Here is a 27,468-nt window from a genome sequence, read left to right on the forward strand (position 1 = left end):
CTTTTAAGGGGCAATGGTTCTTTAAAAAAAAAAAGGCACTCAGCTTCAAGCAAAGAAGGCAAGTTGACGGGGGATAAATAAATACCCGGGCAACGCCAGGTTATCAGCTAGTTTACAATTAAAATTAAGATCAGAATTTCCATTGCTAAACAAGGCAATCAGTGAATCATGCCTGATTTTTATGAACTTTCTTGCAAAGGTTGTTAAAATGAATCACTACAATTGTTTAATGAACCAGGCGGTCATTAAGTGAGCCTGGCTTCGCTCATTGAATTTACTCATTGGAGGCTGGCTGGGAAGGTTGCAAACGGCAATCACATGCACTGCAACCATCGTAAATCACCGCCAGTTACCAAATGCCCAAATTTTCATCACGCTATTGCGGGGATGCTGTGATGGTCATAAGTGTGAGGACTTTTCTTTTTCAGTGATGTTGTAATTTCAAATGGTCACTAAACTAATGGTTGTAAGTAAGAGAACCCCCTGTACTTTTGTACGATGCTGGTTTTGTGTCTTTTGTATTGTTCTTTGTTTTTAAATGTTTTAACAATTGTAAACTGCTTCGAGTCATTGAGAATTGGGCATATATATTTAATAAACTATTAAAATTGTTATTACTTTGTTGTTGTAATTGTTGTTGTTATCATCATCATCCAAGGTCATACAGTCAGTTCTTGACTTACAACAGGGATGTCAAACTCAAAGCTTAGATCTGGCCAGCCTGGAAACAGCAAAGGACCAGCCCGTGGTGCCTCTGCCAGCGAAAACAGAGCTCGGGAGGGTTCCATTTTTGCTGGCAGAGGGCGAGCAAAACAAACTAAAAACAAAACAAAAGGAGAAATGTTTCCCTTTTTGCATTTGGGCATGCAAGAAGGGACAGGAAAAGAGAAAGGGAAAGGGAAAGAGGAAAGACCAAGGAAAAGAAGGAAAGATGGGAAGAGAGCAAGGAAGGAAAAATAAGGAAAGAGGGAAAGGAAGAAGAAAGGAGAATGAAGAGAGAAGGGGAAGGAAGGAAGGAAGGAAGGAAGGAAGGAAGGAAGGAAGGAAGGAAGGAAGGAAGGAAGGAAGGAAGGAAGGTTATAATGTGAGGGAGGGTCTCAGGAAAGTGGTACCCCTGACACAAGTGATGTCATACCATGCCCACCTGTGGCCACATACTCGCAGCCCTCTGGGGTCAAACACAACCCTGATACAACCCTCAATGAAATCGAGTTTGACACCCCTGACTTACAACATTCGTTTAATGATCGTTTGAAGCTATAACGGCATTGAAAAAATGAACAGGCCTCACACTTATGACATTCCCATGATAATGTGATTAAAATCCAGGTGCTTGACAATCAGCACGTATTTACGATGGTTGCAGTATTCTGGGATCACATGATCGCCATTTGAAATCTTCCCAGCTGCTTCCAACAAGCAGAGTCAATGAGGGAAGGCAGATTTGCTTAATGACCATGTCATTCACTTAACTGCAGTGATGTGCTTAAGGGCAGTGGCAAAAAGGTCATAAAATCAGGCGCGACTCACTTAACAATCACCTTGTTAAGTAATGGAAATTATCATCCTAATAGTGGTCATATGTCAGGGACCACCTGCAGTCTCCTAAAAGGAGCAGTTCTGTGTCCTAGGCGGGCGTCTCCTAGGTTCATAGCTTTTGCTTGATCATTAGGTAGAGAGCATTGGTGCACCATGGCTAGTGCTTCCTGGATCTAGAAGATCTAGCAATAATGACTCTTGCTTTGCTCTAGATGTTTCTTGACTACTACAATGCACCCTTTGCGGGGCTGCCATTGAAGATTACTACAAGATTGTCAAAACCATTTCATTGAGATAAACTTCTGAAGAGCACTACAGATAGTCCCCAATTTACAACCACAATTGACCCCAAAATTTCTGTTGCTAAGGGAGATGTTTGTTAAGCGAATTTTGCCCCATTTTATGACTTTCTTGCCACAGTTGTTAAGTGAATCAGATTCCCCATTGACTTTGCTTGTCAGAAGGTTACAAAAGATGATCACATGACCCCAGGACATTGCAACTGTCATAAATATGAAAAACGGTGATCAGTCACTTTTTTGGGTGCTGTTGTAATTTTGGCCACTAAATGAATTGTTGTAAGTTGAGGACTATCTGTGCTACTGTTTGGGTGGTTCAACTTATTTTATTTATTTTGTTGTGCATTTCCATCATTATATTCTGTAAAGCACCCAGAATGTTGCAACTGGAGTGTAATATATATATGTATAAAATATATGTATGTACGGTAATAGCCAAAATTGTGGAAACCTTTTGGGAAAAGTGTATTTTTGAGGTTTGATGGCTAATAACACCACTTTTTTGGGGGGGAGTTTCAAGATAATCATATTCTACTGCTGGAATGACCTGGGAATAGCCCAGACCATAACCCAATTGAAAATCGATGGAGCCAACTAAAGAAATTTGTTAGCGACCCAGCAATAAAACCCAGTTAATAGAAGCAATCATTCAATCTTGGTTTCACATTATAACAGCTGCAGAACTAAAAGACTTGGTTCACTCCATGGGAAGACGTTGTAAGGCCGTAATTCATGCTAAAAGTTACCCAACTATTAACTAACATGGTGATCATTTTTGTATATCTCATTTTTTTCTACGTGTTTCACTTTTCTTCTTTATACTGTAACTGCTATTCTAATAGCAAATCCTTCATAAAAGTCATTGCATTACATTCTTGATTAAATTATCTTTCCATTGATATAATTTTATGGTACTACTCCAAAAAAAAGTGGTTGTGTTAGCCATCAGACCTCAAAAATACACTTTTCCCAAAAGGTTTGCACAATTTTGGCCACTACTGTATTTATATATGTACTTTAAAAATTGATTTTGACGTATCAACACACTAGGGCTTAGGGCTTTTTTTTAAAAAAAATCATAGGCTTTAAGGATGATGTAAATGTTTACAGTTTTCCAGCTCTCGCTGAACGCATTTCTGGGAGATAGGTAATTGCCTGGAAATTGCGTTTGCGTATGATGCAATTTTCAAGCAAAAAGTTATTACCAGAGCGGAGAAGGTGAACAATTCTGTTGCTGCCAGAGAATCTAAGGTAAGTGAAAATTAAATTCGGTGGTGATTTTGGTAATGATTTTGTAGTTCAGTTTATCTGCTGATGGGCTTATCCATGAGAATACGTAATAGAAATCCAATCTTTAGTACAGTGTTTCTTAACTTTGACAGACGTGAAGACTTCAACTCCCAGAATTCTCCAGCTAGCTGCCTGGGGAATTCTGGGAGTTGAAGTCCACACATTTGAAAATTGTCAAGGCTGAGAAACCCTGAACTAGTATCTCTGCTTTAAAAACGATTCAGGCAGCCAGAGGAGAACCTTTTATTGGAAAATACTGGGGGAGGAATCAGGGTCCCATGGGTGGGGAATCATGATAGACAAAATGGTGGATACTCCATTGCAATCCAAACCTATCCCATAAAAGGGGCGGGGCTTGGATTATGACATCACATCCACTGTTTTGCCTGTTCTGGGCTACACAAAAGGGGTGGCGCTTTGATCCTTTTTACCTGCAGATGTTACTGAGGCAGTCCTTAACTTGTGACTGGTTATTTTACAACCATTCGGAATGAATTAGGATGGTCTTGGAATGGGAGCTTTATGGCCTGCAAAGCACTTCTGGCCATTGTAAAATGTCACACACACAAACGCTCTGAAATAATGAGGCTACATTTTGGCCGCTTGGCAACCGGTTGCAATATCCCTCAGCCGCTTGACAACAATTTGTGACATTTTCGCTGGTTTCTGGCAAAAAACGAACCAAGGACCCCTCATTTCAATCCCGAGCTACAAATATTCTCCTTTATCAGTAAATATTGGTTCATTTAACGACCACTGTGAAAAAAGGCAAAAAACCCACGGATCTGGTCACATAATTGCCTCAACTTATGACTGCAATGCCTTACAACTGGATTTCTGATCCCAGTTGTGGTCATAAGTTGAGGACTACATGTATTGCCATGCAGAGTAAAGTATTCTAAATTAATCTGGAGTGGTTTCCACTATTTTTACAATGCTATGCTAATTTCTTGAGAGATCGGTTGTCCCTCACTGCAGAAAATCATCTATGTTCCTCTGTTTTCATATTCTCCCTTAGGCTATTTTGTAAGGAACACAGAAAAGCACTAGGGGGCAGTTTGGTCTAGTTGTTAAGGCACAAGCTAGAAGTCAGGAGACTGGGAGTTCTAGTCCCACTTTAGGCATGAAAGCCAGCTGGCTGGCTCTGGACCAATCACCAGGAAACAGTGAGTTCTAGTCCCGCTTTAGGCATGAAAGCCGGGTAGGTGACTTTAGCCACCTACTAAAGGAGCTCTGGTGGCTCAGCAGACTAATTAACATCCACTTACATCTGCTGCCTACAATTACTGCAAGTTCAAATCTCACCAGGCTCAAGGTTGACTCAGCCTTCCATCCTTTCTAAGGTAGGTAAAATGAGGGGAGGTAAAATGAGATTATGGGGGCAATAAACTGACTTTGTATAAATATACAAAAGTATGAAGGCTATTGCTTAACACATTGTAAGCTGCCCTGAGTCTCCGGAGAAGGGCGGCATATAAATCAAATTAAAAAAAAAATCATCATGAAACAGTGAGTTCTAGTCCCGCCTTGGGAATGAAAGTCTGGTAGATGACTTTGGCCAATTATCAGGAAACGGTGAGTTCAAGTCCCGCCACTGGCATGAAAGCGGCTGGGGGATGTTGAGTCAATCCATCTCATATGATAGAGATTATGGGGAAAATAGGAAAAGGGAGCACCCTTTACACTGCCTTAGTACAAATTAAGGCAGGATAGAAAGCTAGCTAAAATGTGCGTGATGAAAGTAAAGAGATTTACACTTACCGTTTTCTTCAATATTTTGGCAGCATACTGGACCTGAGATCCTTTCTCTTCACAGCTGTAAACCACAGAGGTGGCCCCCCTAAAACAGACAAGGATCAATAATATTGTTCCCAAAACTGAGACTGGAATCACACACAAGTACACACACAAAATATTATGACTGATTAATAATAACCTAAAATAAAGGAAATCATAGATTGTGCATAATTGTACATTTTTAGTATCTGGTTTTTGGTGCACACAATCTCAGATTGTTTTTGGCTTGGCTTTTTTGAGTCCTTCCTGGTCCTGTGTTGGACTTTCTAACCAGGGGTGAAATGCTACCGGTTCGGGCCGGTTCACCCAAACCGGTAATTTAAAAATGCTTTTAAAAAGTTTTTAAAAAAGGTTCCGAGGATCACGCAGCACAGCTGATTGTCACAGCTGATAGTCGGAGCCTTTTTTTTTTTACTTTTTAAAGGATTTTTACTACCTATTCACCCAAACCAGTAGTTAAAAAATGCTAAAAAAAGTAAAAAAAAAAAAAAGTTGGCCATGCCCACCCAGTCACATGACCCCACCCATCCAGCCACGCCCACCAAGCCACACCCACAGAACCAGTAGGGAAAATTTTTGAATTTCACCACTGCTTCTAACCATCCTTCAATCAGAAGAAAAGGTGTCTCCCTCAGCCTGGATCAACCCTTAAGCAAAATCGGCATGAGCGGAAGGCACTAAGGAAAGGGGACACTTCAAAGATTCTGGAAAGAGTGCAGAGAAGAGCAACAAAGATGCTTAGGGGACTGGAGGCTAAAACATATGAAGAACGGTTGCAGGAACTGGGTATGTCTAGTTTAATGAAAAGAAGGACTAGGGGTGACATGATAGCAGTGCTCCAATATCTCAGGAGCTGCCACAAAGAGGGAGTCAAGATTTTCTCCAAAGCACCTGAGGGTAGGACAAGAAGCAATGAATCGAAACTAATCAAGAGGAGAAGCAACCTAGAACTAAGGAGAAATTTCCTGACAGAACAATTAATCAGTGGAACAACTTGCCTCCAGAAGTTGTGAATACTCCAACACTGGAAGTTTTTAAGCAGAGACTGGACAGCCACTTGTCCATCAGGCGAACCGGTAGTGGCAATTTGGTCTTGGTCGCCAGACTGGTAGCGACTTCTGGCTGGCCACGCCCCCTGCCTGGTCGCTGCTCACTTGCCACTTCCGGCCGCTCGACGCTTGCCACGCGGCCTAGCTAATCGCCTCACCAGTCCCTTCCCGCCCCAAAGCAAAAGGATAGGTAAAAGAAATGATCACTAATCCCTTTCTAATCTCCTGGTACAGGAGCTGTTGACACGATACAGTCAAAAAAAGCAAGATGGCAGCAGCCATCACAGTGAAATCAGAATACTGCCTGTTTTATTTTTTTACTCGCCCCAATGTACTTTTTGATACAGGTAATCCTCGACTTACAACTCCAATAGAGCCCAAAATTTCCATTGCTAAGCAAGGCAGTTAAGCGAGTTTTGCCCCCATTATCATGACCTTTCTTGCCGCCGTTGTTAAGTGAATCACTGCAGCTGTCACCCCAGGGATGCTGCAACGGCTGTAAGTGTGAAAAGCAGTTATAAGTCACTTTTTTCAGTGGCGTAGCTTCAAACCGTCACTAAGAGAACAGTGGTATGTCAAGGACTTTGTGTATATTACTTGTTGATCTGGAATTCTTAGAATCCAATTTCTTTTTAATAAATCTTGCTAAGGGGACTCTGAGGTTTCGCCTGGAAAACCAATTACTTTGGGTTTTATATGCAGAGGCCGAGTCAGATTTGGGCAATTTTAAAGCACTTTTTGGAGATTAAATCCAAGCCGCTGCACAGCTTCGGGGCACAGAAAGCCATATTAATTGTGTACCTAAGTGGTGTTTGCTAGATCCAAGCATCCTGCAGTACAGAAGGATGAAATCCCCCTCCTCTTTCCCCACTGAAGGATTTTTTCCCCCTCTGGCTTCCTTTGGTAAAACTCTTCTAATTAAAATTGAAACGCTCAAGAGCTTTAAACGGTTAGGCGGCTTTCAAGACCAAAGGCAGTACTACTATAGGGCTCTAACCTCTGTCAAGTACAGCAGTTCCCAGAGAAATAAACCTGGTAAATTTATATCTACATAGACATGACATATCCCAGATGGGATATTCAGGATGACCTGATGGAAAAAACTCTCAGAGGCCCCCAAATATCTTTTATATTTGTGGAGCAGAGTTTCCTTTAATGCATGTCCCAGTAGAATACCGTACATGAAGCAGTCAGAAGTCATTTCTGCCTCGTGTTAGTGGGGTTTTTTCTCCCCCCTGTATTCCACTTCAATAGAAAATGGTGCAATTGGATTCGTTTGAAAAAATTTCCACATTGGTAGTCCTCGATTTACGACCACAACCGAGCCCCAAATTTCGGTTGCTAAGCAAGACAGTTGTTAGGTGAGTTTTGCCCCATTTTACGACCTTTCTTGCCACAGTTGTTCAGGGAATCACTGCAGTTGTTAAGTTAGCAACACGGTTGTTAAGCGAATCTGGCTTCCCCGCCGATTTTGCTTGTCAGAAGGTTGCAAAACGGTGTGGTGGCGCAGTGGTGAGAATGCAGTATTGCAAGCAAGCTCTGCTCAATGCCAGCAGTTCGATCCTGACCGGCTCAAGGTTGACTCGGCCTTCCATCCTTCTGAGGTCCGTAAAATGAGGACCCAGATTGTTGGGGGCAATAGGCTGACTCTGAAAACTGCTTAGAGAGGGGCTGTAAAGCATTGTGAAGTGGTATATAAGTTTAAGTGCAAGGGAGGGAGGGAGGACGGATCGTAGTGGCACAGTGGTGAGAATGAAGTATTGCAGGCAAGCTCTGCTCACTGCCAGCAGTTCGATCCTGACCGGCTCAAGGTTGACTCAGCCTTCCTTCTGAGGTCCGTAAAATGAGGACCCAGATTGTTGCTGAGGAACAGGTTTAGGGTCACGAACCCTAAAACTATTAACTGGGGGCCGGGACTGGGATTTCTCTCCACCAGACACTTCAAGGTTAAAACCATATTAAAACCTAGTCTATCTAGGCTTCACTTAATAACATCAAAAGCAGAGTCAGAAATGGTTAGTACTGGTTAGTAAATGGCAATATGCTGACTCTGTAAACTGCTTAGAGAGGGCTGTAAAGCACTATGAAGCGGTATATAAGTCTAAGTGCTATTGTTGTTGCTACTAACTTAACAACTGCAGTGATTTACTTAACAACTGTGGTAAGAAAGGTCGTAAAATGGGGCAAAATTCACTTAACAAATGTTTCACTTAGCAACAGAAATTTTGGGTTCAGTTGTGGTTGTGGCTACCTGTACTTTATTTGGCCTAGTGTGGTAAGACACACAAGCTATTTGTTTCCGGTATGGAAGCTCTCCGGGTACATGCAAAACAATAGAGTAATAATAATCATAATAATGATACCAATAAAAGGAGGTAGGAGAGAAGATGAGAAGGACAATAATAAAATTACAGCCATACCACATGGGTAAATATACTTAGACTTAGGAGAGTACTGCGCAGGGGTGGGCTTCAAAAATTTTAGCAAGAGGTTCTCTGCCTGGTTTCTGGGTGGGTGTGGCCATGGTGGGCGTGGCCTAATCGGCCACCTGCACCATGGCAAGGGGAGGCAGTGTTTTTGCCCTCCCCAGGCCCCGGAGGCTTTTCTCGTGCCTCTGGGAGGGCGAAAACAGCCTCCCCAGGCTCCGGAGGCCCTTCCCAAACTTCCAGTAGGCCCGTTTTTCGCCGTCCCTGAGCCTCCACGCACACCCTGCACTTATCTGCATCCAAAATGGGCCGCGGGGGGTCTCCTGGGAGGGGTGGGGTGGGTGGGGCCAGCCAGGAGTGGGATTTGGGGGTTCTCTGAACTGCACAGAATCTTAGCTAGAGGTTCTCCCGAACGCCTGTGAACCAGGGGTGGGTTCTAAATTTTTTTTACTACCGGTTCTGTGGGCGTGGCTTATTTTGTGGGTGTGGCTTGGAGGTCATGTGACTAGGTGGGTGTGGCTAGCTGGTCAGAGTCATTTCTGGAAGGTCCTCGCACTTACGACCAGTCCTCGCACTTATGACCCGACTCATTTGTTTGCTTTTAACACTGATCAGCTGTAGGACGGCCCTTTGAAGCCCCGCGGCAAGAGTTTAAACAGTTTTTTTTCCCTCTAGTCATCAACTGGGACTCAGGAGGCAGCAATAGATTGGGGGTGGGACCAAATAAAAGGTAAGAATAACATGGGTGGGTGGGGGGGTGGGAGGGCGGGGGGGAGACCCGGTTCGGTGCTGTCATATCGTCACCGCTACCGGCTCGGACCGAACCGGGAGGAACCCACCACTGCCGTGAACCCCCAGCAGCCCACCCCTGTGGGAATTAGGTGTTCAGCAGATTGATGACACAAGGGAAAAAACTGTCCCTGGGTCTAGTTTTTTTGGCAAGCAATGTCCTATAGCAGCGTCCCAAGCGGAGGAGTTGAAACAGTTGATGTCCAGAATGTGAGAGGTTTGTACTTTGTAAATATTTACTCAGCTCTCCTTCTGACCCATGCAACATACACTTTCTCAGTGGAAGGCAGGCTGGTTGCAATTGTTTTTTCTGCAGTCTTAGCTATCCGTTGAAGTCTGCACTTGTCCTGTTCGGTTGCTGGACCAAACCAGACAGTTCTAGAACCAGAAATATAAGCTTTAAGTGCTATTGCTACAGTTGTTGAAATTACAACCCATCTCTTCTGCTTCAGAAATAGGATCAGATAAATTAGAATTCCAAATTTCAGAAGCATCTGTTCCCCACACTTCTCACACCGTGCCAGATGTCTCTTGCATGAATATACCTATACGTGTATTTTTTCATTGTTTGAAAGAGTCGCTCAATTCAAAGGCGGCTGGGTCTTGGTAATTTAGCAGAGATAAACTTGAATTTTCTTGGCAACAGGTAAAAGCCGCTTGGCTCTTGCATGCACGGGGGATTTTTGCTCAACGTGAATTTTACCGCTTTATTCTGCTGTTTTGCCCACCAACTGATTAGATCTGACTCAGCTCTGTTTTTTTGAGATTAGCTAGGACGGGCTAGCTGGGTGCTTTCATTGATTGGGATTGAAAGCACGGTGTAAATCAAATCTGTAAAGAAACCCCAAATCTTCATTATGGATTTATATAGCTGCCTATTTCACCGGTGTGCCTCTGGGCAGCACACACATTTAAAATAACACAAACCAAAAACAATCAAAGCCATTAAAACAATTAAAAACTATAAATAGAAAACCAAGAAGTAAACAAAGAACAGGAGAGTGCATTCACTCAGAATCTCACCATCAATGCAGCCTTCTCACAGGGTCCATACAGTTGGTCCTCGACTTATGACAAGGCTTAGCAACTCTACAGAGTTATAACCGAGTTCTCTGGGAGTACTTACAACCCAATTCCTAAGTTACGACAGCTGCTCCCCCATCCCCCCCGGTAGTCCTATAACCACGTTTTACAACGATTTTGCTGAAAACAGACATTTACCTTGTTTGGCAAAACTGGCTCATAGCGAACCATTAATTCGCTGAATGACGGTGGTATTTGCTTAATGACCACTGCAAAAAAGTTGCGGCTTACAACCCTGATGGGCAGGCTCCATTATGGTCATAAGTCGGGGACTATCTACAAAGGTAGCCCTCCATTTACAACAGTTTGTTTAGTGACAGTTCAAAGTTACAACGGAACTGACATAACCCTAACCCTGAATTATGTCATTGCAATAATTCTGTCCTTTCCAACATAGATGATCACATGCATGGCTAAAAGGAACAGAACTTGCATCACGCCAGCATGATGGTAGTTTCATCATTTCAATAAAAGCCTTTAATCTAAAGAAAAAAAAAAGTTGCAATGGCGTTGAAAAGTGACTTATGACCATTTTTCACAGTTATGACCTTTGCAACATCCCCATGATCATGTGATCAAAATTCAGACATTTGCCATATTTTTGACGGTTGCAGTGTCCCAGGGTCATGTGATCACTTTTTGCGACCTTCTGACAAGCAAAGTCAGGGGGGGAAGCCAGATTCACTTAACAACCGGGTTACTAACTTATCCACTGCAGTGATTCACTTAACAACTGGGGCAAGAAAGGTCGCAAAATGGGACCAAAACTCACTTAACAAATGTCTCACTTAAGAACAGAAATTTTGGGCTGAATTGCGGATGTAAGTCGAGGACTACCTGTATTTCCATGGGAACCCCGGGGCCAATGAAAAACCCAGTTTTCAAGCTCTTCCAGAAAATCAATAGACATCAGGTGCAAACAACCAGACGAAATTAGCAACTTTATTGTTCTCCGCCTGTTACACAAGAATCTCCACAGACCGGCAACTTTGCCTGGAAACAACCAGATAAGGCTCTAAGGCAGCAATCTCCAATTTTCCGACTCGGTGGTGGCAGCGGGATGGGGTGGGGGGTGGGGAATGGAAAGAGGATGGCTTTATGCTTGTGAATGCTGCTTTCACAAATGCAGCTTTGCACGCGTGTCCATGCACATGTACCACTTCCACAGACCAGTTCTAAAAGGGCTGCGGCCCAGCACTGGGCTGCAAACTAGGGGTTGGGGACCCCTGTTCTAAGGTATTAAAAGGGGCTCTGAGCCAGGGGTGGGCTGCTGGGGGTTCACGAAGAACCTCTAGCTAAGATTCTGTACAGTTTAGAGAACCCCCAAATCCCATTCCTGGCTCCCCCCCCTCCCTGGAGTCCCCATGTGGCCTGTTTTGGATGCAGATAAGTGCAGAGCGCACATGGAGGCTCGGGGAGGGCGAAAAATGGGCCTAACGAAAGTTCAAAAAGTCTGGAAATGGACCTGTTTCTGGCCTCCAGAGGGCCTCCGGAGCCTGGGGAGGCCGTTTTTGCCCTCCTGGAGGCTCAAAGAAACCCTCCGGAGCCTGGGGAGGGCAAAAATGCCCCCCCCGGTGCAGGAGGCTGACTAGGCCACGCCCACCATGGCCACACCCACCCAGCAAACAGGCAGAGAACCCCTTGCTAAAATTTTTGAAGCCCACCCCTGCTCAGATCTAGCTCTTTTATGTTTAATCCAGGGTGATTCCCCGCTTGAAACCCTTCATCCCACTGGGATGGGTGACAATAAGGTTGGGACCAATCTCACCACCTTAAAGGTGCATTTAATTCCTGGTGACTTCCTAGACCAGTAGTTTCTCCACCTTAGCAAATTTAAGATCTGTGGGTCATCTTCCAGAATTCCTCAGCCAGCCTTGGTGACTGGGGAATTCTGGGAGTTGAAGTTCACACTTCTTAAAGTTGCCAAGATTGACCCAAAGGTGCTTTTTCAGGAGGCTATTGGACTTTTTTGGTTTTTTTTTCTATTGAAGACGTTTCGCTTCTCATCCAAGAAGCTTCTTCAGCTCTGATAGGATAATGGGGAGATCAGAGCTGAAGAAGCTTCTTGGATGACAAGAAAGTCCATCTGCTTCCTGAAAAAGCTCCTTTGGGACAACCATGACCTGGATGACTGAGAAATCTCTACAGACTTGCCAAGATTGAGATACACTGCCTTAGATTATGCCATTTTCTTGGCTGTGGTATAGAAGTGGATTCCGAGATTTTGTTTTTGATTTTGTTTTTAAATTTCCCAGTCTAGCCAACAATTCCACGATTACTTAGTGGTCTTCCATCCAATCATTTTTGATTCTGCTTTTGATGTTATTAAGCCTACATAGACTAGGTTTTAAGACCTGCACTAAACCACGAAGTGTTTGGTGGGGAGAAATCCCAGTCCCAGCCCCCAAGTCAAAAATTTTAAACCTCAGCAAATTTCTTAACCAAGGACTTCCCAACTTCCTTCTTCTACAGCAGCAGTCACCAACTGGTGGTCCGTGGACCACTGGTGGTCCGTGAAAAAATATTGGTGGTCTGCAGAAAAATTATTTGCAGTTTTTTAATATTGCACTAAATCAGGGGTCCTCAAATTACGGCCCCTGGGCCAGATAGATGCAATGAACGTTTGTGTTGCTGCAGAGAGTCTCTCCCTTTGGGGTCTTTTTGTGCAGGTCGGAGGGGGGCAGAAATTCTGACTTGGGGTCTGCTTCAGCCTCCTGGTGCGGGGCTTTGGGCGAAGACTGGAGGGAAGCGCCATTGGTGGCAAAGTGCCAGAGGGCCTCATTCCACTGGGACTGCATCATAGCCTGGAACTGGCTGACCATCTTAGCCCGCTGAGCCTCCAGGCACCGATACCTGGCCTTGCACTCCCGCAGGTTTTCCCTCTGCTTGGAAAGCCTATGCTTGTAGTCCTCAGTGAGGTGCTTCTACTGAGATTCCTTCTCGGTCAGATCCAATTTGAACTGAGCTGTTTTGCCAACTCTTTCTCGTGGTGGCTGCTTAGCTCCTACAACTGCTTCCTGTTGGGGCCCTAAGGATCTCGGGCGGGCAGGCAAGGAGTGGCTGGGAGGGGAGGGGCAAGTAGAGGCCGGCGAGGTGCCCCTCGATGTGAGTGACATTGAGTTGACCATGCCCACCCAGTCACATGACCACCTAGCCACACCCACCCAGCCAGTCATTAGGCAGATCATATTAGTGGTCCGCGGGATTTAAAATTATGAGTTTAGTGGTCCCTGAGGTCCGAAAGATTAGTGACCCCGTTCTACAGTGTGTTGAGACTACATCTCCCAGAATTCCTAGCTGATGCCCACCCTAGCTGGGGAATTCTGGGAATTCTAATCCCTGTTTTTTTCACTTCATCTTCCACTCTATCTGCAGATTCTGGGGAACTTGGTTTATTCTTTTTGATTTCCAGTGTGTTAAAAGCACTGAAGACCAAATCAGAGGATTGGAGGAAAATTAGCCACTTTAATCTAAGAACAGTTTTTTGGCAGCACCTTCAAAGAAACCCCCACAGGAAGACTAAAATAGCAGCATTATGGAACAGCAGCGTCCACGCTACATATGTTCTCTTTTTCCTTGCTAAGAATAGTTGTGCTTTTTTACCTTTGCATCCTCCAAACTTCATTAAAGGAAGACCTATCTGGATCAGAGGGGAATGCAAAATTAGATATATACCCCCCTTGTGAAATTCACTGCCCCTCCATCTTGCCAGTTGTTTTGTTGATATAAAATATTTGTGGGGGGGGGATCCATTTATGGAAACCATGTCCTAGATTTGATTTCATTTTCCTTTTGACGTAAGACGGCTAGAAGACTTCTGCAAAATCCAGAAGGCTCCGCTGAGGACAAAGATCATGGATATCTTTCATTGGATTAGATAGATGAAGCTGTGGGAAGGGTGCTAAATAAGAAAAATACACTGATTTTCATGGCTTAGCAAGGGGCAGGAATGAGGCTGAGAGAGAGTTGGACAGAAACAAAAAGATAGATGCTACCGCCAAGGGTATTTTGTTAATCTGAGGGACAAGCCCAGTCTACAAATTGGCCTGAGGTTTAACTCACAAGGCGATAACCCTGTGATGGAAAGAAACACCATAGAACAGGGGTGTCAAACTCAAGGCCTGGGGGCCGGATCTGGCCCTCTAGGTCAGGGATGGCTAACCTTTTCTGGACCGAGTGCCCAAAGCACGTGCTAATGGGCATGCACGCGCCTGAACCCCCAAAACACAATGCGCGCCCCACCCCGTGCATGCACTCCATCCCCCCGTGCATGTATGAGTGCCCCCCCGCATGCGCGGCAGAGACCCAGAGACCAGCTGGCCGGCAGGAGGCACATGTGCATGCACAGCGGAGCTGAACTGGAATGACAGCTCGTGTGCCATTACAGAGGGCACTGCATGCCACCTCTGGCACATGTGCCATAGGTTCGCCATCACGGCTCTAGGTGATTAGATTTGGCCTGCGAGGTCGCTCTGGAAACAGTGAAGGACCAGCCCGTGGTGCCTCTGTCAGCAAAAACGGAGCTTGGGAGGGCCATGGGTGGCCCTCGCAAGCTCTGTTTTCGCTGGCAGAGTTTTGCAGGAGGCTGTCACAGCCGAAAACAGAGCTTGGGAGCCTGTTTTTGCTGGTAGAACGCTTGGGCCACCATAGGCACCGACACAAGTGATGTTGAGCTGGCCACGCCCACCCTGGTACCCCAAGGACAAACACAACCCTGATGTGGCCCTCAATGAAATTGAGTTTGACACCTCTGCCATAGAACATAGAATAGTAAAAGAGTTGGAAGGGACCTTGGAGGTCTTCCAGTCCAACCCGCTGCTCGAGCAGGAGACCCTATATCATTTCAGACAAGTGGCTGTCCAGTCTCTTCTTAAAAACTTCCAAAGATGAAGCACCCACAACCTCCGGAGGTGAGTCGTTCCACTGATTAATTTTTCTCTCTGTCAGGAATTTTCTCCTTAATCCTAGGTTGCTTCTCTCCGTGATTAGTTTCCATCCACTGCTTCTTGTCTTGCCTTCAGGTGCTTTGGAGAATAGCTTGACTCCCTCTTCTTTGTGGCAGTCCCTGAGATATTGGAAGACTGCTATCATGTCTCCCCTAGTCCTTCTTTTCATTAAACTAGACATACCCAATTCCAGCAACCGTTCCTTATATATTTTATCCTCCAGTCTCCTAATCATCTTTGTTGCTCTTCTCTGCACTCTTTCTAGAGTCTCAACATCCTTTTTATACAGTATTGTAGTGATGAGAACTGGATTTCCCACAAAACCTCACTTTTTTCACCACTGAATTTAATTTTGTTAGATGGGGCCCAATGTTCAAGACTGTCAAGATCCTTCTGTATCTTAAGCCTATCTTATGGAACGTTGACTATTCCTGCCAGCTTGATGTCGTCTGCAAATTTGATGAGTTCTCCATCTATCCTCTCATCTAAATGATTGATGAAGATATTGAAGAGTACTGGGCCTAAGACAGAGCATTGGGTTACCCCACTGCATACAGGTGATAAGCCAAGGGAAATCATCAAAACCATAAAAAAGCAAAAGTTAGAATATTTTGGACATGTGAGGCGACACCCGAAAAAATACGGCATACTTCATTTAATCCTCCAGGGAAAGACTGAAGGCAAATGAGGTCCAGGCAGAAGAAGCACATCATGGCTTCAAAATCTAAGGGACTGGTTTGGATAAAACTCAGCAGCACTTTTTCGTGCGGCTGTTGATAAAAATAGAATCGCCAACATGATCGCCAACGTCCAATGACGGATATGGCACAAGAAGAAGAGAAGTAGCTATTCTATCTTCTCCCAAGTTTGCAGAATTCCTAATATATCACAAAGAGCACTCAGCATGCAGACCGATACAGTCTCAGGGTCTTTTCCACACCGAATGGCCCTGGGAAATCAGCTTCTTTCTTTGCACACCATCTTACAGCAATTGTATGTTGCATCCACTCCCCCTTTTCTTCACTGAAGTCCATGCCCAGCTGTAGGAGCAAGTGGGCCAGCTCAAAACAGCCAAAGAGCTCCAAATATTATATTTTCACGGGATGGGCTGCCTTGTGTCAACCGTCCCATTGGCACATGCAGCAAAAGACTATTTTACCAAGAGTATAACTTTACTGATCGATCCATACAGAAGAAGCGAAGCTAGCTCTGAAGTTTTCGTGCCTAAAACAGCATCATTCAACTTCCCCTTTTTCCCATTTGGGCCACCCTTTGTTCAGCAACCCAGCACATTCTTTTCTGTTTTGGGAAAACAATCTGCACCTTCGGAAGGTCCCCATTGCATGGCCTTGAAGTCCCGGGATTTTCTCAGGCTGCAAATGGCTTGGTTAGGATGTTAGAATGTAAAAACCCAGGCATGAAGAAGTAAAGATTTGATTATTTCAAATATCAAGTCATACACTGAAGCAGAAGTGGGCATTTTATAGCCCCTGGGCTACATCCGCTCCTTTGGCTGTTCCTGTCCAGCCCAGGTTTTTATTTTGAAAGCAACATCTATTTATTTCCAATGTACGTATATGCTTGCATGCATGTCTGCACACCTTCACAGCCGTCTTGGGTTGGCCCTCGATTACAATTCCAGTTTTTCACATGGCCCCTAGGGAAAATTAATTGCCCACTCCTCTGCATTGAAGGAACATCCTCCTTGCATGCAGGATTTGGGATAATTAGTTCAATTATCCCTTTGTAAAATAAACAAAAGAAGCACCTTACATATGGGAACACTGTAGAGCCATTTTGAGATGTGTGGACTTCAACTCCCAGAATACCTCAGCCAGCAATCAAGAGTATCAACGTTTCTCAACTTTAGCCAGTTTAAGATCTGTGGACTTCAACTCCCAGAATACCCCAGTCAGCAATCAAGAGTATCAGCATTTCTCAGATTCAGACAGTTTAAGATCTGTGGACTTCAACTCCCAGAATACCCCAGTCAGCAATCAAGAGTATCAGCATTTCTCAGATTCAGACAGTTTAAAATCTGTGGACTTCAACGCCCAGAATACCTCAGCCAGCAATCAAAGAGTATCAACGTTTCTCAACTTTAGCCAGTTTAAGATCTGTGGACTTCAACTCCCAGAATACCTCAGCCAGCAATCAAAGAGTATCAACGTTTCTCAACTTTAGCCAGTTTAAGAACTGTGGACTTCAACTCCCAGAATACCCCAGTCAGCAATCAAGAGTATCAGCATTTCTCAGATTCAGACAGTTTAAAATCTGAAGAGCCTTGATAGTACAAGGGTTTAGTGCACCCTGTTATTAACACAGCTGCCTGCAATTTCTGCTGGTTCGAATCTCTCCAAGGCTCAAGGTTGACTCAGCCTTCCATCCTTTCTAAGGTAGGTGAAATGAGGACCCAGTTTGTGGGGGCAATAAGCTGACTTTGTATAAAATATACAAAAGAATGAAGGCTATTGCTTAAAGCATTGTAAGCCGCCCTGAGTCTCCGGAGAAGGGCGGCATATAAATCAAATTAAAAAAAAAAAAAAAGAGTATCAACGTTTCTCAACTTTAGCCAGTTTAAGATCTGTGGACTTCAATGCCCAGAATACCCCAGTCAGCAATCAAGAGTATCAGCATTTCTCAGATTCAGACAGTTTAAGATCTGTGGACTTCAACTCCCAGAATACCCCAGTCAGCAATCAAAGAGTATCAACGTTTCTCAACTTTAGCCAGTTTAAGATCTGTGGACTTCAGCTCCCAGAATACCCCAGCCAGCTTTACTGTCTTGAGGTATTCTGGGAGTTGAAGTCCACAGATCTTAAATTGGCTAAGGTTGAGAAACACTGGTAGAGTCTCTTGGTGGGATGACCAGACCGATATTTACTGCGTGCATATTTGGCCAGGACTTGTGTCTGCAAAGAATGGTCAAAAAAGTCAAGATGGTGGCTGCAACTGAAGCTCCGGCCACTTTTATATCTGACCCTTCCGCTTATTTGAACATGGCAAAGAGGGTCATTCCCTTAAGTGTTTTATCTACCTGCCTGGCGGGGTTGAGATTGGGGATTTAATGCGAGATTTCAACGTTCTCTTCCCCAACTACGGGGATGAACCCCCAAAGCTTTCCCCACAATTGTGATTTTTAAGGGGATGCCCAAAAGGAAAAATTTGAAGTCCACTGAGGGTAATCATTGTCCTGGTAATTGAGCTTAATTTTAATTGAAATTAAATGAAACTAAATTGATGTGCGTAGAAGAAGAGGTGGGGCTTCAGGTTGTAGCTGCTACGTTGACTTTTTGCCCCCCCCCCCATCCACCTCCCATTCTTCTACCTCAGAGGTCTTCAAACTTGGCAGCTTTAAGACTTGTGGACTTCACCTCCCAGAATTCTCCAGCCAGCATAGCGTAGCATAGCTGGCTGGAGAATTCTGGGAGCTGAAGTCCACAAGTCTTAAAGTCTTAAAGTCCACAAGTCTTAAAACTGCCAAGTTTGAAGACCTACCTCCTTGAAGATGATAATCGAGTCATGATTTTTGCAAGGTTAATGAGGATTAATTCATCCCCAACATTTGTAGAACTCTGCTTCCCTTAAATTTCAGATTAGTTTCCCCTGCCTGAAGTGGATGAGTTTATCAAGGACTGTTCAAAAGGCTGAACTGAAGCTGGAAATTTTGGAACTACCAGAATAAAAAATAAACAAAGAAACACAAACCCAAGAAGCTGCATGTATTTCAAAAATATTTAAAATTGTATTTCTTTGGCATGGGGGCTGCTTCAGCAGAACTCCACCTGACACAGGTAGTTCTTTACTTACAACCATTCAGTTACCATTCAAACTTAGCCACAGCAACTGAAAAAAAGTGACTTATGACCCCTTTTCACATTTACAACTGTTGCAGCATCCCTTGCGGTCACGAGATCAAAATTTGGACACCTGGCAACTGGCTCATATTTATGACGGTTGTAGTGGGGGGGGTCATGTGATCAACATTTGTAACCTTCTGACAAGCAAAGTCACTGGGGAAGCCGGATTCACTTAACAACCCTGTTACTAACTGAACTGCAGTGATTCACTCAACAGCAGTGCCTGTAAGGTTGTAAAATGAGCAAACTCGCTTAATCGTCTCGCTTAACGACAGACATTTGAGGCTCAACGGTGATTGTAAGTTAAGGACTACTTGTGTATCTTTCCAGGAAATATAATTTAGAGTCGAACTCTGCAGGTGGAAGGCAGAGAGAGGGAAAAATCCTATATTTCTTTTATTTCCTATAAAAGTCTTTCTTTTCTTGAGCAGGAAAAAAAAAATCACCGTTGTTTTTAGAAGATCATTTATTTGGGGCTTCTGTGACCCTCCTTTTCTTTTCCACTTTGCAAAGCCTCCTACAGCATCACAAGGCACCGAAGAGATTTAAACGCCCAGCCTCACCTGCCCAGCTCCGGTCCCATAAGATAGAAATCCTGCAAAGCCGATTGTCTTCGGGATCCTTCAATCCAATATTCCTCCTCCAGAGGTTTAGAAGTGAGCATCCTGGAACAGGGAAGAAAGCTCTCCTTGTGCTTTCTTGTGCTTTCTTTCTTTCCTCCCCCACCTCTTCTTCTTCCTCCTCCTCCTCTGATCACATTGCAGATGGAGAAATAAAAGAGAGAGAGAGAGAGAGAGAGAGAGAGAGAGAGGGCGGAGTGGGGAGGGATTTTTGGAGAAGCAATTTCGAGGATTATCCAGGAGGATTCACAATAGCATTGTCCAAATTTTCTTCCGGCTAGAATATAAGGTGGGTGCAGATTAATCGGCAGCTTCACGCTGGAGATGCTGCCATCTTCATAGCCTCAATGTCCCCTCTCAGCCTCCTTAAAAAGGGGGATTTTAAAACCCTCAGAGGGTAAGGATTAGCCCTTGCAGGTGAAAATGGCACCGCTCCCTCTCCAGATGTTCACCTATCCTTTTTTATTATTATTATTATTATTTCTCAGCAAATAGTTTCCTCCTGCCTCCTTTTGGTACTTGGTGGCTGCCTTGGGAAACCAACCCTGCAGAGTAGGTCAACTTTCCACCTGCTTCTGTAGAGCCATAATCCACTGCCTTTCCAGCACAGGCGGATGGGAGGATTTCAAGGGAGGCTCGCTCCCGAATAGAAAAATCTTTCCTTCCTTCCTTTCCTTCCTTCCCTCTTTCAGTCCTTGCAGGAAGATGCTGCAAGTGGAGAGCTTCGGTGAGAAGTTGGGAATCGTCAGCTCCACTCGGAGGATTCTGTTCGCTCGGCTGCAGCCCCAGAGTAATCCTTTAAAGTGACAATCGTAGATCTCTGGATCAGGAGGACTAGCAGATGCATCGGGGCCCCCCAGATGCAAGGAAGGTTGTTGAGCCGTCAAAAGAAGTTTCCCCGGTCACAGCTCAGAATCTTTTCCCCCCCCCGGGAGGTTCCTCCATTCTGTTGGGCGATGCTCTGGCGGTGCAGGCAGCACCACGCCCGACCGAGATAAGATCCCATGACCTCTATTGAGGAAAAGGGTGGCTTTTCTGCTCCGCCTTGCAAATCCAGCTCTCTCCTGCCCCCTAACGGATCCTGCTTTTAATTTCAAGGACGATGGACCGGTGGCAGGAATTTGAGTGTAGAGGACTGTATGTGTCTAGTCTGGTTAGTTTAACGAAAAGAAGGACTGGTGTGTGTGTGTGTGTGTGTGAGACATGATAGCAGTGTTACAATATTTGAGGGGCTGCCACACAGAAGACGCGGGGGTGGGAGGGGGTCAACAGGAGCCTTGGTAGCACAGTGGTTTAATGCACCCTGTTATTAACACAGCTGCCTGCAATTTCTGCAGGTTTGAATCTTACCAGGCTCAAGGTTGACTCAGCCTTCCATCCTTTCTAAGGTAGGTTAAATGAGGACCCAGTTTGTGGGGGCAATAAGCTGACTTTGTATAAATATACAAAAGTATGAAGGCTATTGCTTAACGCATTGTAAGCTGCCCTGAGTCTCCGGAGAAGGGCGGCATATAAATCAAAATTAAAAAAAAAAAACTTATTGTCCAAAGCGCCGGAAGACAGAATAGAATGGGATGGAGTGGAGTGGAGTGGAGTGGAGTGGAGTAGAGTAGAGTAGAGTAGAGTAGAGTAGAGTAGAGTAGAGTAGAGTAGAGTAGAGTAGAGTAGAGTAGAGTAGAGTAGAGTAGAGTAGAGTAGAGAAAATGAGATGGGATGTGATGGGATGGAATAGAATAAAATAGAATTACAGAATAGGATAGAATAGAATAGAATAGAATAGAATAGAATAGAATAGAATAGAATAGAATAGAGAAAATGGGATGGGATGAGATGGGTGGGGTGGGGTGGGGTGGGGTGGGGTGGGGTGGGGTGGAGTGGAATGGAATAGAATAGAATGGAATGGAATGGAATAGAATAGAATAGAATAGAATAGAATAGAATAGAATAGAATAGAATAGAATAGAATAGAATAGAATAGAATAGAATAGAATAAAGAAGTAATGGATGAAAACTAATCAAGGAGTGAACCAACCTAGAATTAAGGAGAAATTTCCTGAGAGTTAGAACAATTAATTAGTGGAAAGGCTTGCCTCCAGAAGTTATGGGTGCTCCATCACTGGAAGTTTTTAAGAAGAGATTGGCAGCTATTTAACTGAAATGCTATAGAGCCTCCTGCTTGAGCAGGGGGTTGGACTAGCAGACCTCTAAGGTCCTTTCCAACTCTGTTATTCTCTTCTTCTCTTCTGACTGTTTGAGGCTGCAAGAAAGACCTGGAGATTGGCAATTTTGCAGGTGCTGGCATTGCAAACTTTTCTGCTCCAATTTGGCATTAAACAGCCCCACTCCTGTCCTGCTTATTCGACCCTGTTCAGAGTCAGTCCCAGATCACTGGTTCCTGTCGAACAAAAAGGCACCCTCAACGAAGGTCAGAAAAGTCAAGATGGCAATGGTGGCCACCATCTTGACTTCTTGCATTGCCCCTTCCCTGAGATGGCCCTGCTTACTATAAACTCTAAAGTTTATAAAATCCTTTGAGGCTGCCCTTTCAAAGTGTTAGCATAAGGAGGAAAATATAACATTGATGCCAAGGTATCTAGGATAAGAATAGAATAGAATAATCGTTGGAAGGGACCTTGGAGGTCTTCTAGTCCAACCCCCTGCTTAGGCAGGAAACCTACACCTATAATATCAGTCTGTTTCTACTCCTGGGCTGGGAATGACACAAAAGCAACATCATGGAGACATGGCTAAAAAAGGAGGCTCCCTTTAAAAAAATTTCTGCCAGTTTTTTATACGTAGACAAAACGCATCAGAGGACATTTCCATTATGGGGAGTGGGTTCAAAAAAATAGGTGCCTGAAAAGGAGACTATGAGTTCTAGTCCCACTTCAATCCAATCACCAGGATTCTGTGAGTTCTAGTCCCGCTTTAGGCATGAAAGATGGCTGGGTGACTTTGAGCCAATCCCTCCCTTTCAACCCTACCCACCTCACAGGGCTGTTGTTGTGGGGAAAATAGGAGGAGAAAGAGTATTAGTTATGTTCACTGCCTTGAGAGTTATTTAGAAAACAAAGGTGGAATATATACTTGCACAAAAATGTATTTTACTGGGGGAAGTTGTGAACAATACTGCATCTCTGAAATAAGGCTATGCAAAACAGGATGATCCAGCCACAGAAATGGGACTAAGAAATAGGATCCTGAACCATTTCCTATTCTGGTGAATAAACTTCTGGGAACTGCAGGAATGACCCCCACCCCTCCAGAAACCCTTGGATTGGCACAATATGAAGACGGAATGGAATCAGACTGTTCCATTGTCCAATTGCCTCATTTTTCTCATCTCTGCTATTAAGAAAAATGCAATACTCATTTTTCTATGAAGTTTTTAAGCATTCTCAAGCTGACGTACAAACAGTATGAATCTGATTTCAGGTCTGGAAAAACAAAGACAGCAAGCAAAGTCAAAAGGGCTTTGGTCTAAACATGGAATCTCGGCTTCAATGAAAACTTTGAAAATCTCAGCCTCATCCAGTATGGCTCTCAGGTAGCTGGGTGAGGGGGCATGAGAGGGAAGAAGAGGAAAGGATGGATGGATGGATAGACAGATGAATGAAGAGATGGGTGACTAGATAAGAGAGATAGACAGACAGATGGAGAGAGAATTGGTGGATTGATGATGTGAGAAGATGGCTAGTATAGAATGGATGGCTGGATAGAGGGATAGAAATAGAAAGAGGATAGGCAGATTGATGAATGGATGGACATGAGTGAAAAGATGGGTGAATAGATAGATAGATAGATAGATAGATAGATAGATAGATAGATAGATAGATGATAGATACATGGATACATAGATACATAGATGGATGACAGATGGATGGATTAATTAATGGATGGAGAGGTGAGAGAATAAGGTAGATGATGGATGGATGGATGGAGAGGATGGGCATATTGATGAAGGGATGTTTGGACAGACAGGTGGAGAGAGAGAGGGAGGAAGGGAGGGAGAGAGGGAGGGAGAGATAGAGGAGGGAGGGAGGGAGGGAGAATTGCTGCCTATAAAGGGATATCTGGTGTAACGGACTACAGTGAAGCAGTAAATTCCTAGGAAGGAGGGAGCACAATTCAGAAAGGAGTCAAGACAAGAGGCGGCACAGCCTTCAACTGTCAAGAAGTCAAAGGAAAAGAGTTAGGTTAGCTTCCCCCAGACTCTATATTCACTAGGGTGAGAATATACCATTTCTGACAAATGACAGTCTAGTTTTTTCTTGAAAGTCTCAAGCGATGAAGCTCCCACCACTTTTGAAGGCAACTTCTGTTCCATGGGTTGATTGCTCTCCGTGTCAGAAAGTTCTTCCTCATTTCTAGGTTGAATTTCTCTCCTTGGTCAGTTTCCATCCATTATTCCTTGTCTGGCCTTCAGGTGCTTTGGAAAACAGCTTGACCCCCTCCTCTCTGTGGCAGCCCCTCAAGCCATTTTGTGAACAGATGAGTATCTTGTGACAGCCATTTTGTGAGCGTGTCCATCTCATTCTCTCAGAATTCAAAGGTGTCTCTGATTCAAAAAAAGGCCTACCATTACTTTAAGGTGACTAAGAAGTAAAGTCAAAGTTATGTTTATACAATAGCAAGGAAATTGTATCAAAACATAAAAGGAAGGGCTCCCTCATGATAGCAGGCCGAAGGACTAAATAGGATTTAGCATCTAAAGAAGGTTTCCTGAAAGCCCATTTTTGGCCACTTTCAGATATGTGGATTTCAACTCCCAGAATTCTCCAGGCTAAAGAATTCTGGGAGTTGAAGTCTATACATCTGAAAGTTGCCAAAATCGAGAAACACAGATCTAAATTACTTAATTGTATTATAAATTCAGCAGCTTCTCTATGGTGGAGCACAAGAGGCCTTTCAGGACTGAGGACTCTACAGCAGTGGTGAAATCCAATTTTTTTTTACTACCGGTTCTGTGGGCATGGCTTGGTGGGCATGATGTGGCTTGGTGAGCGTGGCCTGGTGGGCGTGGCAGGGGAAGGATACTGCAAAATCTCCATTCCCACCTCACTCCTGGGGAAGGATACTACAAAATCCCCATTCCCACCCCACTCCAGGGGAAGAATACTGCAAAATCCCCATTCCCACCTCACTCCAGGGGAAGAATACTGCACAATCCCCATTCCCTCCCCACACCTGGGGAAGGATACTGCAAAATATCCATTCCCACCCCACTCCAGGGGAAGGATACTGCAAAATATCCATTCCCACCCACTCCAGGGGAAGGATACTACAAAATCCCCATTCCCTCCCCACTCCAGGGGAAGGATACTGCAAAATCTCCATTCCCTCCCCACTCAAGGGGAAAGGATACTGCAAAATCCCCATTCCCATCCCACTCTGGGGCCAGCCAGAGGTGGTATTTGCTGGTTCTCCGAACTACTCAAAATTTACACTACTGGTTCTCCAGAACCTGTCAGAACCTGCTGGATTTCACCCCTGCTCTATAGACTTCTGGTGGTTACTAAACTACAACTCCCAGCATTCCTCAACCATTTAATAGCCTGCTTGCTATTGCAGGTTCTAACCACAAACTGGGGCTGTTGCTTTCCTTTTAAGCAACTCTGCAGCTTTTGGTAGACCAGTATAGAATTTAGTTGGGTTAATATATGATTTATAGCTGGCTTTATCAGCAGCAAATGGTGAAGAAGCAGCATAATAAAAACATGCATCTTTTAAAAAATAAAACTGTAGAAATCGAAAACACAGGAGACACCATTAACCTTTCAAAGCTGCCCTTGTTAGAAAAAGAGCAAAGCAAATCAGTATTGAAATAGTGTCTTCTAACCTGACTTTATATAAATAAATGAACAGTCTGACCTCCAGAGGCTCAGAGATCTCTCTGAGGTGGGCAAGGTATTAATTCAGCTTTTTCAGGATGCTATAATCTTATTCAGTTCATTGTTTTTGAAACGATATGCAAACCAGAATATGTTCCTTTTATGCACTTGTAATTTTGATCCACAGTTCGGCATTTTTTTTTAAAAAAAACAAAAGACATATAAAATATTATCTCCGTTACTCTGTTCAACATTATTAACAACAACAACAACAACAACAACAAATCATGCTTCCTAAAATTGCATAAGTAAAAATCGGTGCATATTAATTTTCTGGGTTTAAAAAAAATATATTATGAAATGGAAGAAGAATCATCTTAAGGTTGTAAAAATGAGAAACGGACAAGGCTCATTTGCACGTACCGAGCGTGAACAAACCAGTAATTATCACTGTAGTACAAATTTCACTGTAGGAAGATGACACGAATCATTTGATGACTTTGTTTTGCTAATTGTATGCTAAATGCTGTTCATTTTCTGTAGTCCCATTTACAACATTAATTAAAATGCATTTTGAAAACCGAATGGTAATTAAACGGTCAAAAAGGCAAAGAGGCTAACCGTGCAATGTGATAAATGCCTGATATGAAATAAACTCTATCCAAATCACCGGGGATTTATTCCTACACCAGTACAAGAAGTTTGCAGCCTAAATTCCAAACATGAGCAATTTTGAAGAAAAAGGGTCATCAGAAGAATAATTTGGGGTTTGTACTCGAGCCAGGGCTGCGTAAGAATAAATAAAAATGAGATCCAGACAGCTGTGAGGAAAGAAGAAATATTTATTCCTAAAAGCAAAACAGTTTGCATTTAGGGGCAGGCTGCAGAGAAATGGGGTACAGCCAAAGATTTTTATAGGGGGATCTTGTCTGGGGTGTCACGTGCTGATTCTAGGGTGACACTTGAGGGGCTTGTGTGTATGTATGTGTAGGTATGTTTATTTTTCTGAACATGCAGTTCCTCTGGGAGACATAATTTAATTAACTCTGTTTGCAGACCTTATCCTTTGATATGTGGATTAGGTCTGGGTAACTTATTTGGGGGTTTGAGGACATTTGAGAAAAGGATTTCCACCGTTTGCTATTTTTTACTTGATTAATTTAATTTCAGCCTGACCGTCAATTATCTAGTGGAGATGCTGATTCTCAGACCATTGTGGATTCTGTTCATATTTTAAGGGAAGATGGAAATAGCATAGAGAGTAAAATATATTTTGATATAAAACTTCTCACAAGGGGATCTCTTTAACAGCATTATCTAAAATAGTGTTTCTCAAGCTTAGCATCTTTTAGATACAATATGTGGATTTCAATTCCCAGAAGTCCCCAGCTAGTAAAATCAAAGATCTATGAACAATTGGTCCCCACTGCAGGCTGAAACTGCTGGCCACAACTCAACACTCGGGAACCCCGGCACAAAGATGCTGGAAGGAACTATGTGGCTCACAAATTGTGCACTGATAGAAAAGGTGCTTCTCTGTCTTGACTTACAACCAGTGGTGGGATTCAGCTGGTTCGGGCCGGTTCGAGAGAACCAGTTGTTAAATTGCTGCCTGGCCCCGCCCCTTCCAGGAGTCCTCATGCTCCCAGGAGGCTGCAGGAAGGCCTACTAGGCCCAAAATGGTGTGCAGGGGGTGGTGCGGCGCAGCCCCTCACATCCCATTTTTGCTCCCAGGAGGCTGAAGGAGGCCTACTAGACCCAAACCAGGGCATGGGGGGGGCAGCACCCCCGTGGCCCATTTTTGCTCCCAGTGGGGTGCAGGAGGCTGAATGCTGCCTGTCACACCCCCTGGCCATGCCCACCCAGCTGGTCATTAGGGCAGAGAACCGGTTGTTAAATTATTTGAAAATAACTGGGACATTTGGTAAATGGCATATAC

General features: G+C 44.0%; 1 protein-coding gene across 1 annotated transcript in view; it reads right to left on the reverse strand.

Moving 5' to 3' along the window:
• LOC139308342 (calcium/calmodulin-dependent protein kinase type IV-like) overlaps positions 1 to 19,749 on the reverse strand; it is a 63,813-nt gene extending 44,064 nt beyond the window's left edge. Inside the window, exons 1-2 of the mRNA XM_070931854.1 lie at positions 19,642 to 19,749; positions 4,890 to 4,968 (exon numbers count right to left, since the gene is read on the reverse strand). Of these exons, the coding sequence (XP_070787955.1) occupies positions 4,890 to 4,968; positions 19,642 to 19,742 (180 nt within the window). The 5' untranslated portion in view covers positions 19,743 to 19,749. The remainder of the gene's footprint in view (positions 1 to 4,889; positions 4,969 to 19,641) is intronic.
• Between the last annotated feature and the right edge of the window lie 7,719 nt (positions 19,750 to 27,468).

The sequence above is a fragment of the Pituophis catenifer genome, unplaced genomic scaffold, assembly GCF_029215685.1.
Source record: "Pituophis catenifer annectens isolate HBS135680 unplaced genomic scaffold, rPitCat1.0.hap2 SCAF_1, whole genome shotgun sequence".
Classification (NCBI taxonomy): domain Eukaryota; kingdom Metazoa; phylum Chordata; class Lepidosauria; order Squamata; family Colubridae; genus Pituophis; species Pituophis catenifer.